The sequence below is a fragment of the Sphaeramia orbicularis genome, unplaced genomic scaffold (assembly GCF_902148855.1).
Source record: "Sphaeramia orbicularis unplaced genomic scaffold, fSphaOr1.1, whole genome shotgun sequence".
Lineage (NCBI taxonomy): Eukaryota > Metazoa > Chordata > Actinopteri > Kurtiformes > Apogonidae > Sphaeramia > Sphaeramia orbicularis.
This window is the reverse complement of record NW_021941500.1, coordinates 2,236-17,372: the sequence shown is the minus strand read 5'-3', so window position 1 is coordinate 17,372 and position 15,137 is coordinate 2,236. Positions and strand designations below refer to the sequence as shown.

Here is a 15,137-nt window from a genome sequence, read left to right as displayed (position 1 = left end):
GTCCACGTCCTGTCCTAAACCCTTGGGTCCACGTCCTGTCCTAAACCCTTGGGTCCACGTCCTGTCCTAAACCCTTGGGTCCACTTCCTGTCCTAAACCCTTGGGTCCACGTCCTGTCCCAAACCCCTGGGTCCACGTCCTGTCTCAGTCTCAGTCCTTTTGTTTTGCGTTCACACATTCATTCCTTCTCTTTCCGTTCTGTACCTGATGTGGGCGTGGCCTGTGTCCTTCCTTTGGTTGCCCCGCCCTTGTTGGACTGGTTTCGGCTGAACCAGTTTGGCGTCCCTTCCTTCCCTCGGTGTTTACTCTATATAAGTGCTGCTGGTGGTTGCTGTGGGATCACTCTGAGCCTGTGCTGACGCCGCTCACTGCTCATTGCTCGTTGCTCGTTGCTCGTTGCTTGTTGCTGTTTCTCCGTCTGTTTGAAGGAACTCCACCTGTCTGACTCCAGTCGTTGCTCGTTGCTGTTTCTCCGTCTGTTTGAAGGAACCCCCCGTCTGCCTCCATGTCGTCGGACCCGGACGGCTGCTACCTGTGTAAGGAGTACCTGAGGGATGCCGTGTCCATCCCCTGTGGTCACACCTTCTGCTCCATCTGTCTGAAGACCTACTGGGACCATGCGGACCACACTGGGTCTTACCTGTGCCCCCAGTGCAGGGTCACCTACAGTAAGAGGCCCACCCCCAGGAAGGCCGGGTCCGGGTCCAGGTACTCCACCCTCCAGCGCAGCTCCGAGGCCTTCCCTCCGCCTCCCCCGTCCCCCGACTACAACTACGCCGGACCCCAGGACGTGGGCTGCGACATCTGCGTGGGCAAGAAGCACAAAGCCGTCAAGACCTGCCTGATGTGTTTGGCGTCCTACTGCGACAAGCACCTGAAGCCCCACTACGAGTCTGCCACCTTTAAAAGACACAAGCTGGTGGACGAGATCGGACACCTGGACCGACAGATCTGTCCTCAGCACCAGAAGGGACTGGAACTGTTCTGTCGCACCGACCAGATGTGCATCTGCGTCTTGTGTACCGTCAAAGAACACAAAGGCCACGACATGGTGTCAGCTGAGCAGGAGAGAGCAGAGGAACAGGTAAGGAACCAACGGAGAACCTGAGGGTTTGGGTCACATCAGACCACTTTAGTTCAGGGGTCACATCCAGGGGCCGGACCAGCAACATGAATAACATAATAATCTATAAATAATTACTGTTCTAGTGTGAAAAAAAGTAAAATTACATCATGAAAATATGATGAACCTGAACAACCATGTACCAACCTGACAATTCTTCAGAAAAATAAGTGCAATTTGATTGAATGATTGGTTGATTGATTGATGTATTTATTTGGAATATGAATGTCAAAACAGAAGAAAATAAATCAACAAAACACTTGAAAATCAGACATATAATACATTTAAAACATATAATACATATTAAAAAAGGAGTGAGAAGAAGAACGTATAAACTCCGCCCCCTCTCTTTCTATAATTCATAACAGGAATAACCTTCCTAGTCTAAGCATATTTATACGATATATTGTAATAGGACTGATACTTATTATTAAACAATTTGGTTTCTGGCGTTATATTACTATGAACAAATATAGGATTTACATAAAATACATCATTTCAACAATATCTTAACTCAGCCTATTATTAACACAAGTTGTAGATCAATAAATGCACATGAACATTTAGTAACAGGCAGAATATTGGTGAAAATACACTTATTTTTCTTTTGAAATTTCAGCTTGTTCATATTTGTTTAGATTATTCAGTTTTTATTGGATTAAATTGTACTTATTTTCCTATTGTAATTTTACTTTTTTCACATTAACAGGAACAGGAATACAGAACACACAATTACACAGTTTCATTTAGTCAGAGTCATTCATTTGGATACATGTACACATCATGGTCCGCTGCACAGCTGGTGCATGAAGGTGTGTCTTTGAATAAACCTGTACAGGCCTTAAAGCTGAGCCTGCAGAGCTGTGGGACACACGCCCATCACATCACAATCCACCTGTTTCCTGCGTCCACGCCTTCCTCCTTTCGTCACCTTTCACCTGCAGCTGCACCCGCTGTCAAACCTGAAGCCTGTTTTGTTTATTCTGTCTCCTAGCAACGGCTGGGCGCCACCCAGGCCGAGATCCAGGAGAAGATCCACGACCGACTGAAGCAGATGGAGGAGCTGAAACAGGCGGTGGACGCTCTCAAGGTTGGCACCCACTGCCGTCATCAGAGCGATAAGAGCAGAACACACCTCCACTCGGCCGGCCGTCCACTCAGACCACATTCCTGCACGCTGCAGCCATGACAGGCGCAAGTAAAAATAGTGTTGACGCCTTCTGATTAATGACACACCTCCATTTTTCTGAGCAGTAGGACCAGATCCAGATGTGACGCAGGGAAACATGTCCTGTTCAATACAAGGTCATTATCCAGAACGAACCAAATGACCAAAACTAGAACTGTAAAAACATTTTCATTAAAACATGTATGAATAGGTCACATGACACATGGTACAAATGACAGAAATAACGTTTATGGTAAAAATACTTCCTCAAAATGAACATCTTATTTATTTATTTATGTAATTATTTATTTATTTTACTTTATTCAAATGTGTAAAACATACTCTTCTCATCAGAAACTGATCCTAGATGAAACAGGGCTTCAGCTCTGATGTTCAACTACAGTTAGGATCAATATTGGATCCAAGTGTTGAAACACAAATCTGTTGTGACATGGGGACAGCAGTTTCAGAATAACAGATTGACTGGAACTAAAACGCTACAAATATGATCCTAAACTTTTATTGGACACACATACAGTATTACAACTGCAGTGATAAATACAGATAATAACAGAGAATATTGGACTAATTATTGGATTGGACAGAACCTTTGAATATTCATGTACAGTTGAAGAATTAGTTCAACAGATTCAGACTGAAAATATCACTGATACAAGAACAAATATTATTATTAAAGTTAATAGTGCATTTATATATTTTATTCCCTTTTAGTTTTAATTTTATATTGATTATATCTTTTTTTCTACAAGTGATACTGAAATTTTGTAAACAATTTCATAAAATAGAATTCTGAAGCTAAAAATAAAATGATCCTATTTGAGAAATGAATGAATGAATGAAATCTTTATTTCGAACATGTAGACCAGGGGTCTCAAACTCAGGTCCTCGAGGGCCGGTATCCTGCATGTTTTAGTTGTTTCCCTCTTCCAGCACACCTGACGGTCGTTCTCAGGCTTCTGCAGCGCTTGATGATAGGCTTATCATTTGAATCAGGTGTGTTGGAAGAGGGATACATCTAAAACATGCAGGATAGTGGCCCTCGAGGACCGGAGTTTGAGACCCCTGATGTAGACAGTGAAAAAAAGAAAAAAAAATCAACCAGCAAAATATAAGTATTGGTACATAAATGATTGATAAGTAAACAAACCACAAAAAATAAATAAATAGATAATAATAGTAATAAGAAAGAATTATTAATAATAATAATAATAATAATATAATAGTATAACAATATCACACATCCTTTTTCCTATATACAGTACACTAATATGATAATACCTATTTACTACTTATCCTACCAGATATTAATAAAAACTAAACAAAACAAACAAAAACACATTCATTCATTCATTTTCTGAACCCACTTTATCCTCACTAGGGTCACGGGGGTCTCTTGGAGCCTATCCCAGCTACATAGGGGCGAAGGCGGGGTACACCCTGGACAAGTCTCCAGTTCATCGCAGGGCTGAACATATAGAGACAAACAATCACTGTCACATTCACACCTATGGGCAATTTAGATTAACCAGTTAACCTATCAGTGCATGTGTTTGGATGGTGGGAGGAGCCGGAGTACCCGGAGAGAACCCACGCAGACACAGAGAGAACATGCAAACTCCACACAGAAAGGTCCCACCCCCCGTCGACTGGTGTTGGAATCGAACCCAGGACCTTCTGTCTGTGAGGCACCAGTGCTAACCACTGCACCACTGTGTCGCAAAAACACATATACATATATAACATAAATTCATATAATATTCTATATTGTCCTATATAGTAATAACATAATCATATGTCCATATTTAAACTAAATACTAACAGCACATATGTGTCAAAGCCCCACTATGAAAAACACCGGACCGCCCCCTCAGGCCCTTTCCTCTGTGTATTTAATAAAAATCATTTGTTACCTCCGCCAAGGAGGTTATGTTTTTGCCAGGGTTTGTTTGTTTGTCTGTTTGTTTGTTTGTTTGTCTGTCTGTTAGTGTGCAACATAACTCAAAAAGTTATGGACAGATTTGGATGAAATTTTCAGGGTTTGTTGGAAATGGGATAAGGAAGAAATGATTATCATTGGGGGTGGGGGGGCCCACGGGGGGGCCACTGATCAGCCTTGGCGGAGGTCTGCGCTCTCCGAGTGCTTCTAGTTTGTATTTGTTTTTAAACTGTTTGTTAATCAGATAATCAGTTCGATAATGATGTTAGAACCTTTAATTTTGACACTGGTGTTCACTGTGGTTCGGTCTGACCCAGAACTCGGCTCAGAGAGCTCTGCAGGACTGTGAGAAGATGTTCGCCGACATGCTGCGCTCCATCGAGAGGATGCAACAGGAAATGGCCAAGCTGATCTCGTCCAATAAGAGAGCGGCACTGAACAACGCAGAAGGTCACATGGAGCGTCTGAGCCACGAGATCGCAGACCTGAAGAGGAGGGACCAGGAGATCACCCAACTGTCCAGGACCGAGGACCACATCCACTTCATCCAGGTCAGCCCACAGCACATACACTGTAGTGATGTGTCGTTCACGAACGAATCAAATCTTTTGAACAGCTCTTTGAAATGAACAATGGGAACTGAGTCTTTGTAAAGAGCCGTTCATTTTTTTTTTTTTTAAGGAGGGAGTGTCCAACTGCCTGTCAGTTTAGCGTCACTGGGGAGGCATTGGCTTTATATACAGAGTAGAAGTGAGAGAACTCCTGATGTGGAATCATTTTGATATTTATATCAGAGATATCAGATATTTTGCAATGTTACTTGAAGTATTTTATTTGCACTGAAGTTTTTTAGGTATTTAAGTACTGTAATTGCAGTGATGAATCACTGTTGTGTTTTGAGCAATTTTTTCCATATGTTTCCACACATTTATTTTTCTTGTTTTGAGGAGAATCAAATGTTCTTTCATCAGAAAATGTTTTATTTTCTTCTTCATTTTTATTCTACAGACTAGTCCACAGAATGGACTGGGATGTTTCTGCTCCAGTTCCATCATTTGTCTAATGTCACCTCTCATGTCATGGATTTAACCCACACGTTTGAACTAACCATTCTTTTTTACACTAAGATAATATTTACTGCCGCACCAATTCAGCACCTTTAAAATGGAATGTCAATCATCACATGTAGCCAATTTAGGCTACATTTACACGGCAACACTAAGATCCAATTCCGCAAAGATTTCTCCTTTGCGTTATAAAATCATTCCGCGTTAAGACGAAGCCGCTATGATAACGATTTGCGTTCACATGAGTCCGCGAGGACGGCTGAATACGCTGTAGTGGCCATGCCAGACCAGTAGCTGGCGATGTAGAGCTGTAGGGAAACAGTGGCGGTAAAACATGCGCCTGCGCACAAACGATTTCCGGTTTAGACAGCCTTTAAATGAGAAGAAGAAGAATAGGCGGACAACACTATTTACAAACAACAATGGCGAGTGGTCGTACAAAGACGCAGGACTTCTTTGTCTGGACAGACGAGCTGAGCACAGTTAGCAGCACGTATGTTGTTCTGAAACCGGCCATTGTTGTTGTGGTTGTTCCTTCTTTTTCTGCAGCTTTATTGTGTCATAGAGGCTGGCAAACCAGCTTGGAGGCGCATTACCGCCACCAACTGGCCCGGAGTGGGTTAACTGGCAGTTCTTGGCTGCGCGCGCATGCGGTGACGTCATATTTTACCCCGGAACGCTCCGACTCGCGTTAACACGGAGCTGGAATGCGGAGTGTATCGATAACGTTCCACCCTGGACCCTGGTATCAAAAGTTTCCGGATTCAGGCACTCTAGGCACCGTTTCCATGTTAACAGAAGGCTAATCCGCCATGAACTCTTCCCGGAGTCGACTGAATCCGACACCGTGTAAACAGCCCCTTAGTCATTCCAACACTGGTGTTTCAAAACAATACAGAAAACATCACAGAGCCAGTCTGTTGAACGACTCTTTTCAGTGAACGACTCCTGATTGAACGACTCCCTTCAAAGAGACAAAAGTCCCATCACTAGTCTTCACAGCTCCAGGTATTAGTCTGTACCAGTTGATTGTGTGTTTGTGTGTTTCTTCAGAGTTACCACATGCTGATCGCTCAGACTGAGGCGGAGGAACTGCCCACCGTCAGCGTCAACCCCTACTTCTCCTTTGGCCCCGTCACCAAGGCCGTGTCCGAGATGAAGCAACACCTGAACGACTTCAGCAACGAAGAGCTGGTGAAGGTGGCCAAGGCAGGTGAGTGGAACCTGACCTCTGACCTGACCTCTGAGCTGTGACCTCTGACCTGACCTCTGACCTCTGAGCTGTGACCTCTGACCTGACCTCTGACCTCTGAGCTGGTGAAGGTGACCAAAGCAGGTGAGTGGGAACATGACCTCTGACCTCTGACCTGACCTCTGAGCTCTGTGACCACTCTGCCTCTGTGTTTCTGCAGTGAACAAAATGACCTTCTGTGAACTGGACGACACCAAGAAGAGGCGGTCGGTCAAAGGTGAGCGTCTCCTCAGACTTTTGTTCAATGTCCATGAACACAAAACCTGTTCACAGGGCCTTCCTAATCCAAATGACCAATGACATGGAATAATGAATGACCACTAAAATTTGGCGTAAGATTTGGCGTAACAACTGCTCCCTCATCATTCAGAATAGTGTAAATGGAATGACAGCTATAATGGGAATGACAGATGACTCTGAATAAGGAAAAACGAGGTGTGGGTTTCCTGGCTGGCTTCCAGTAAATATAGTGAACAGAATATGGAAGTAAGAGCATTTAGCCCCTGAAGTTCGCTGTGGGTGGAGCCCTGGTCTGCCGGCTGACCTCAGCTGGGAGTGAAGGTCCAAGGAGCCGCGCCAGCCCATCTAACTTGAATTTCAAAATAAAAGCGTTTCTGTATCAACTTTACGGGACTAAAGCGTCGCCTGTCGTCTTCCTGACACGTTAGAGTCCAGGCATCACATGTGTGCCATGACACCTCGTTCACTAGCAGCCAGCCAGGAAACCCACACGTCGTGTTTTGTTAGTCAGTCATCTGTCATTCCCATTATAGCTGCCATTCCATTTACACTATTCTGAATGACGAGGGAGCAGCTGTTACGCCAAATCTTACACCAGATTTTAGTGGTCATTCATTATTCCATGTCATTGGTCATTCAGTTTAGGAGGGCCCTGTGAACAGTGTGTGCAGTTGTGCAGAACTGGACCAGGTTCAGTCGGACACATTTACAGTTTCCTTTGTCCTGAGTCGGGCTGTGGGAGGAGCCGTCGGGCTGTGGGAGGAGCCATCTGATGCTTGGCTGAGGCCCAGGAATGATGTTGTGAGGTCAAACAGGGTTAAACTGTGATTGTAAAGTCCAACTGTTGGAGCGTTTCCATGAACACATTCCACCACAACAGACTGAGGCCCAGTTCAGACTCTGAGACAGATCAGAGTTCACACACTTTAACTGTTCAATATGAGAAAACAGTGAGAAAGACCCAGAGGAGGAGACAGATGTGAACAAACAATCACACATATACTGAAAAAACTAAAGTTTGTAAAGGTGGAAACGCTTGATTGATTATGTTCAAAACTTAAACATTATCCTTGAAGAAGATGAAGGATGTTTATGGACCATGTCATTACCGTGCCTGGGAAAAATGTATTTCGTCTTCTGTGTGTTTCATCTGATCTGTTCATATTTACTTCCACAGCGGACGCCGCTCATGACGCTCCCATGTACAAGGCCATTCCGGTGCAGGAACCTCAGTACAGAGACGACTTCCTGAAATGTGAGTCTGAGTTTGTTTGAGCTTTTTGGTTTTTTTAACTCATAAGTGGAATTAGATGAGATTCTCCGTCAGACCCTGTAGCTGACCACAAAACCTTTAGGAGCTGCTTTACATAGAATACAGGTGTCAAACCTGCGGCCCGTGGGCCACCAAAGGGTCCGATCCGGCCCACAGGATGAACATCTGAAACGCAAAAATGACACTAAACATATGAACCATCAGGAATGTTCCAGTCATTTTAGTTCATTTAACACATTCAGACCAGTAGGATCTAAAGTGGGCCAGACCAGTAAAATACTATCATGATAAACTATAAATAATGAAAACTCGTTGTTTTAGTGTAAAAAAAAAATCACTGTATAAATTATATAAATGATAAATTCGGGCATAATATTATTAAAATTGCACTTATTTTTCTCAAGAAATTTCAAGTTTTTTCAGGTTATTCACATCTTTTTTCTTTGGATAGTTTGCAAATGTAAATATTTTCAGAATTTAATGTTTTGTTTTGTTTTGTTTTTTTTGCATTTTTTCCTTCAGTTTTCTGTGTTTCTAATATAATAACCCTAAACTTTAATCTGAGCTTTTATAAACATCTACATAATTACAAAATCAAATACAGGAAAATACCTGATTTTCACTGAAAACATGGAAAATACGGAAGAAAATAAGAGTCAAGGATGTTGAACACATTTTAGTTCAGGTTCCATATTTGGACCAATATTTTAACAGTATTTTAACAATTTTAACAATTTTTAACAATATTCTGCGTTTTATTAAGTGTTTTGTGTATTTGTAGATCCACTGTGATCTGTAAGTTGTGATTCACATGTATAAATGATAAACGAAGGTGTAATAGTGTTAACATTACACTTAGTTTTCTTAAGTATTTTCAGGTTGTTCATATTTGTTCATGTTATGTTCAGTTGTAGTTCGTAGATGTAAACATTTTCATTACAGAATTTTACTTTTTTTCACTCAAAAACACAGAAAACTTTGGCGTTGACATTATTTATAAGTTCTTATCCTATCATTACTATTATTTATATTACTTTACTGATCATATTTGGCTGTATGTGGCCCCTGGACTAAAATGAGTTTGACAGCCCTGATTTAAAGGCAATTATGCTCCTTTGTTTTCCTGGTCCGACCCACTGCAGATCAAGTTGAGCTGAATGTGGAACCTGAACTAAAATGACTTTGATACCACGGACATAGATTGATTCCTAAGTATTTTATCTTTGCACTTTTGAGAGTTGAACATGTGGGGCAGCTTTATGAAGCAGAAACCCCCGAAAGATCAGGGGTCTCCAAGCAGTAACTCAGCAAAGAATAAGAAAAAGGATCGACAGCTTTTAGAACACAAGTCCTGTGGTAAAGCAGGGTTAAAAAAAACTGTGCATTTATTCTCACTCTGCTTTATGATGTTTTACATTTGAATAAATAAAACTAAGGATTTGACCAAAGTGCAGGACAATAAACAGTGAAATGGACTCATCTCAGGACTCCTCTGGTCCAGGTATGATGCAAAATGTGACTGGTTAACCCTTTAAGTGCCAAAGTTACTATATAGCATTAAGCTAAACAGACCATAATAGCTCCAGAAAGAGTTTCCAAATCTAGTTCCCCCCTCCCACCAGCAGGTGTCGGACATGAGATTTGCTCCTTCAGTCCTAACACCATTTCAGGACATGTTTCTGTTCAAAGTGAAGAAGAAAATCCAGTTTAATGCTGTGGTCCTGAGCTGGTTTAGTAACTAAGTAAAGTTTATGTAGTTTTAGTTTGGATAGATAAGGACAGATTTGGAAAAAAAGATACTAAAACTTACTGCATTTGACTTTCTACTAATGTTTAAGTTGATTTATTTTAGGATAAAACGACAAAAAATCAAATGCACAAAGAAAATGTCCATGTAAATATGTTCAAAGTTCAATTTGACTAAAAGTTACACGATCCAATATGGCCACCACGATGTGATGTCACAATATGCAAATTAGATGAGTCCATTTACTCCCATCATAAACTATGGATCATACCTAATATTTGTTTCATTTACAGTGTGACTTTATCTCTAAACACTTCCAAAGTACAGCTTTTCAAATCTGAATATCAGAATTTAACCCTTTCATGCATGAATTATGAGAACCTTAGTCGAGATTTTTTTCTTGAGTGTTTTTATTCCTCTTTAGGCATGAAAAAAACAATGCAAATGCATTTTTTTCCCTGAACCTATTTTTCGTGGAGTCACAAAAATGTCCACTCAGCTGAACACCATGCGTTTAATTTTTTGAAGCAAAGAAACATGTGTTTAAAACTCATCATCAGAAAGTGATATACTGTGTGAAAACTATGAAATAAAAACATTTTAATGCCACTAACTGCTACATCGCTAATGTTTTCTCACATTTTTTCACTCTAGTACTAGTTATTACTCATTTCATGGAGATAAAATCCTCTGAGACCCAGGAATTTGACAGTTTTAGCTTTTTTACATTAAAAAAATTGTCTTGATTGGAAACTGCATAATGCAACAGTTTTTTCAGATACATTTTAAAAATAATTTTTATTTATTGATTGATTTTTTTAATGGAATGTCCTTTGTAATGTACGGTATTTTTTAAGTAAAACTGTCAAACTTTTGTCCCCTACAGAGGACACAATGCATTAGTGGGTCTGAGGAGGAGATGCAAAAAAAAAACAAAAAAACAACTTTGTTTCAGAAAGCTGTTAATTACAGTCTAATAACAATTAACAACTGATTTCCACTCAAACATGTGAGTGCAGATCAGGTTTATGTAGAATAGCACAGTCACAGTACTGGTCTGAATGTACGTGGATTATTATGGGATGGTGCATAAGAGTCCACTGTGTTGGCTGATCTGGAACTAAAACAGCAAACCCATGAATATACAAGAGAACAGCTGGAGAAGAACTGACCACTGGAGTGACCACTGGAGTGACCACTGTGCATGAAAGGGTTAACCTTGTTTGTTTTTTTTCCAATAACTGTGGCGCCTAAAGGGTTAACGTCAGTATTTTGCTCCTGTTCACACCTGTTCAGCTGCTTTCAGATCAGAAATCAGACACTGATGGTTCAGAGGTGAATGTGTTGGACCTCTGTGTTAGACTGACTTCTGTTTGTGGACACGCTCTGGCGTTCATTCCAGATGATAGACCGAGCCGCTCCGGCCGAGTCCGCCGGGTGTCCCACCAACTGTGACCTGCAGACCCCAGGCAGGCAGGTGACCTTTAACCCCTGACCTCTGTTTCCTGTGTGTGCAGCCAGAGGGTCTGCACTGTCCCCTTAGTTCAGGATCTAACAGATTCTGCTAACAGCGGTGACCTGGGAAGTAGATGGTGACGGACGGGGATGATGGGAGTTGGAGTGTTGGGAAGGTTCCCCCTGAAATGGAATAGATTACAGATGACTCGTTACCCTTTGACTTAAGTATTTTAATTGTATCATCAAAGAAATTTAACATTACATTAATATTATGAGAATAAAGTCGTAGTTTAAAAAAAAAAAACTCATAATTTAATGAAAATAAAGTCCTACTTTTACAAGTTTAAAGTCATAATATTATTATTTTTTTTTTTTTAAACTACGACCTTATTCTCATAATATTTTACGACTTTATTCTCATAAACTGACAGGTTTTATCTCAGTATTTTGCGACTTTCATTCTTGTATTGACAGGTGTTTTTATTTTCTTATGTGGTCCTATTACACTGTCGTATAAATGCCTTTGACAGTCCTGGTTTAGACCCCTCCTGTTGTCCCCTGTTGGGTTTAGACCACATGTCCCCTGTTGGGTTTAGACCACATGTCCCCTGTTGGGTTTGGGTTTAGACCACATGTCCCCTGTTGGGTTTAGACCACATGTCCCCTGTTGGGTTTAGACCACATGTCCCCTGTTGGGTTTAGACCACATGTCCCCTGTTGGGTTTAGACCACATGTCCCCTGTTGGGTTTGGGTTTAGACCACATGTCCCCTGTTGGGTTTGGGTTTAGACCACATGTCCCCTGTTGGGTTTAGACCACATGTCCCCTGTTGGGTTTAGACCACATGTCCCCTGTTGGGTTTGGGTTTAGACCACATGTCCCCTGTTGGGTTTAGACCACATGTCCCCTGTTGGGTTTAGACCACATGTCCCCTGTTGGGTTTAGACCACATGTCCCCTGTTGGGTTTAGACCACATGTCCCCTGCTGGGTTTAGACCACATGTCCCCTGTTGGGTTTAGACCACATGTCCCCTGCTGGGTTTGGGTTTAGACCACATGTCCCCTGTTGGGTTTAGACCACATGTCTTCTCCTGTTGGCTGATGGTCCTCTGTCCCCGCCCCCCCAGACGCCTGTCAGCTGACCCTGGACCAGAACACCGCCTACAAACAGCTGTACCTGTCCAGAGGAAACCGAAAGGCCACCCTGAAGAGAGACCCCCAGAACTACGGGGACAGCCCGGCCCGCTTTGACTCCCTGCCCCAGGTCCTGTGTAAGGAGGCCCTGTCTGGGGGGGCCTTCTACTGGGAGGTGGACTGGAGCGGGGAGGGGGCCGCCATCGGGGTCACCTACAAGGGCATCAAGAGGACGGGCTACGGGGACGGGGGGCGCATCGGCTACAACCGCAAGTCCTGGAGCCTGTTCTGCTCCGACTCCGCCTACTCGGCCCGACACAACAAGGACCAGCTGGAGGTCAACGCCCCCTACTCGTCCCGGATCGGGGTCTTCCTGGACCACGTGGGGGGGACCCTGTCCTTCTACACCGTGGGGGAGTCCATGTCCCTGATCCACCGCTTCAAGGCCTCCTTCAGCGAGCCGGTCTACCCGGGGTTCTGGGTCTGGTACGAGTCTGCCGTCACCCTCATCCAACTGTGACGGAGCCAGGGGTAGAGCAAGGGGTGGAGCTAGGGGTGGAGCAGCTGTAGAGCAGGGGTGGAGCAAGGGGTGGAGCAGCTGTAGAGCAGGGGTGGAGCTAGGGGTGGAGCAGCTGTAGAGCAGGGGTGGAGCAAGGGGTGGAGCAAGGGGTGGAGCAGCTGTAGAGCAGGGGTGGAGCTAGGGGTGGAGCAGCTGTAGAGCAGGGGTGGAGCAAGGGGTGGAGCAGCTGTAGAGCAGGGGTGGAGCCAGGGGTGGAGCTAGGGGTGGAGCAAGGGGTGGAGCAGCTGTAGAGCAGGGGTGGAGCAAGGGGTGGAGCAGCTGTAGAGCAGGGGTGGAGCTAGGGGTGGAGCAGCTGTAGAGCAGGGGTGGAGCCAGGGGTGGAGCAAGGGGTGGAGCAGCTGTAGAGCAGGGGTGGAGCAGCTGTAGAGCAGGGGTGGAGCAAGGGGTGGAGCAAGGGGTGGAGCAGCTGTAGAGCAGGGGTGGAGCCAGGGGTGGAGCAGCTGTAGAGCAGGGGTGGAGCAGCTGTAGAGCAGGGGTGGAGCTAGGGGTGGAGCCAGGGGTGGAGCTAGGGGTGGAGCAGCTGTAGAGCAGGGGTGGAGCAAGGGGTGGAGCAGCTGTAGAGCAGAGGTGGAGCCAGGGGTGGAGCAGCTGTAGAGCAGGGGTGGAGCTAGGGGTGGAGCAGCTGTAGAGCAGAGGTGGAGCAAGGGGTGGAGCAAGGGGTGGAGCTAGGGCTGGAGCAGCTGTAGAGCAGGGGTGGAGCAAGGGGTGGAGCTAGGGGTGGAGCAGCTGTGGAGCAGGGGTGGAGCTAGGGGTGGAGCCACAGGTGGAGCCAGGGTGGAGCCAGGGGGGTCAAACATAGGTTCCACAGACCAAAGCCGGTGTGGGGCCAAAGTCCACAGAAGTGTTCCCCTGAACACGGAGCAGAAGGAGGAGGTTCAACTCAGTAACTCAGACTTTTGATCTAAACTTCTGCTCCTGTGGCCAGGGCAGGAGTTCTGAGCATGGATGTGGACCCTGGCCCCACACCGACACACCAAAGGGTCCGGCCTGGACCAAAGGGTTCGGCCTGGACCAAAGGGTTCGGCCTGGACCAAAGGGTCCGGCCTGGACCAAAGGGTCCGGCCTGGACCAAAGGGTCCGGCCTGGACCAAAGGGTTCGGCCTGGACCAAAGGGTCCGGCCTGGACCAAAGGGTCCGGCCTGGACCAAAGGGTTCGGCCTGGACCAAAGGGTCCGGCCTGGACCAAAGGGTCCGGCCTGGACCATGGGATGACTTAAATGGGAGGGTTCCAGCGCACACATGACCAGTCCTTGGTGTTCAGATGTTCAGGTGGTCTGAGTCCAGTTCCTCCTGCAGCCTGACCCTGGTCTGAAGCGGGTCAGGTCAGTCCAGTACCGTCAGAATAAGCTGTAAATCATTTGTTTTACTGTAAAAAATGACATTATTTGTGGGTAGTCCTGCTGTTGTGCTGCATGTGGAACTGAACTGACAGGAGTTTTCAACAGACTGTTTATGATGGAGCTGTAATGTGCAGAGAACACATCTGATCCTAGTGTGACATATGAAGGAGTGAATATACTTTATGTCAGTATCAGGGGTTGTGTTTTTTAGTTTAAAATGTGTGAAATGTGAAATCAGGTGAATGAAGTGAATGAACATGTAAATGATCCTTTAAATTAATTCCAGTTCTGTTTGATAATGACACATGTGATCATGTTAATACTAATAATGTGATGATTTTCACTAATAAACATTTTAGAACCAGCAGAAATGTGAAGGATGCTTTTCTTCTCACTGTTATCCCAATATTTTACAACTTTATTCTCATAAAATTACAGGTTTTATCTCAACATTTCAACGCTCATATTGAGGGTTCATTGATGTAACACCAATGCAAAAGCAAAACAGGAGAAAAAAATGAAAATAAAAAACCCCTGAACAGAAACAAAAACCAAACATGTGTCTCAGGTTCTTCCAGACACACACCTCAGAATAAACTGACCTTCATTCTTCTGTTTTCATCAGGTCTGAATGTTTTCACCTCCATTTTCTTTTCATTTCCTCAACACAACATTTACAGTTTATTTTTTACAGTGTTGTTAAACGTCGCCCACATTTCACTCACTGCTGTTTGTGTCCGACTGCAGGTGAAGCTCCTCTGACCCTAAAATGACTCCCATTAAATGCTCAAATCTGTT

The 15,137-nt window shown here is 44.2% G+C and overlaps 1 protein-coding gene across 1 annotated transcript; it reads left to right on the top strand.

Annotated features, from left to right (window-relative positions):
* The first annotated feature begins 333 nt into the window (after nt 1-333).
* On the top strand, nt 334-13,021 carry ftr83 (finTRIM family, member 83). Its single transcript, XM_030129655.1, has 7 exons — nt 334-1,084; nt 2,118-2,213; nt 4,566-4,799; nt 6,369-6,528; nt 6,728-6,784; nt 7,985-8,062; nt 12,413-13,021. Exons 1-7 carry the CDS (start codon nt 506-508, stop codon nt 12,937-12,939), a joined length of 1,731 nt encoding a protein of 576 aa, XP_029985515.1. The 5' UTR covers nt 334-505; the 3' UTR covers nt 12,940-13,021.
* The last annotated feature ends 2,116 nt before the right edge of the window (nt 13,022-15,137 follow it).

What these genes read in the sequence shown, in the direction of transcription:
- ftr83 (XM_030129655.1), top strand. Translation starts at nt 506, where the DNA reads ATGTCGTCGGACCCGGACGGCTGCTACCTGTGTAAGGAGTACCTGAGG. An exon ending in AGGCGGTGGACGCTCTCAAG is followed by an intron (nt 2,214 to 4,565) that starts GTTGGCACCCAC and finishes GGTCTGACCCAG; the next exon opens with AACTCGGCTCAGAGAGCTCT. An exon ending in GGTGAAGGTGGCCAAGGCAG is followed by an intron (nt 6,529 to 6,727) that starts GTGAGTGGAACC and finishes GTGTTTCTGCAG; the next exon opens with TGAACAAAATGACCTTCTGT.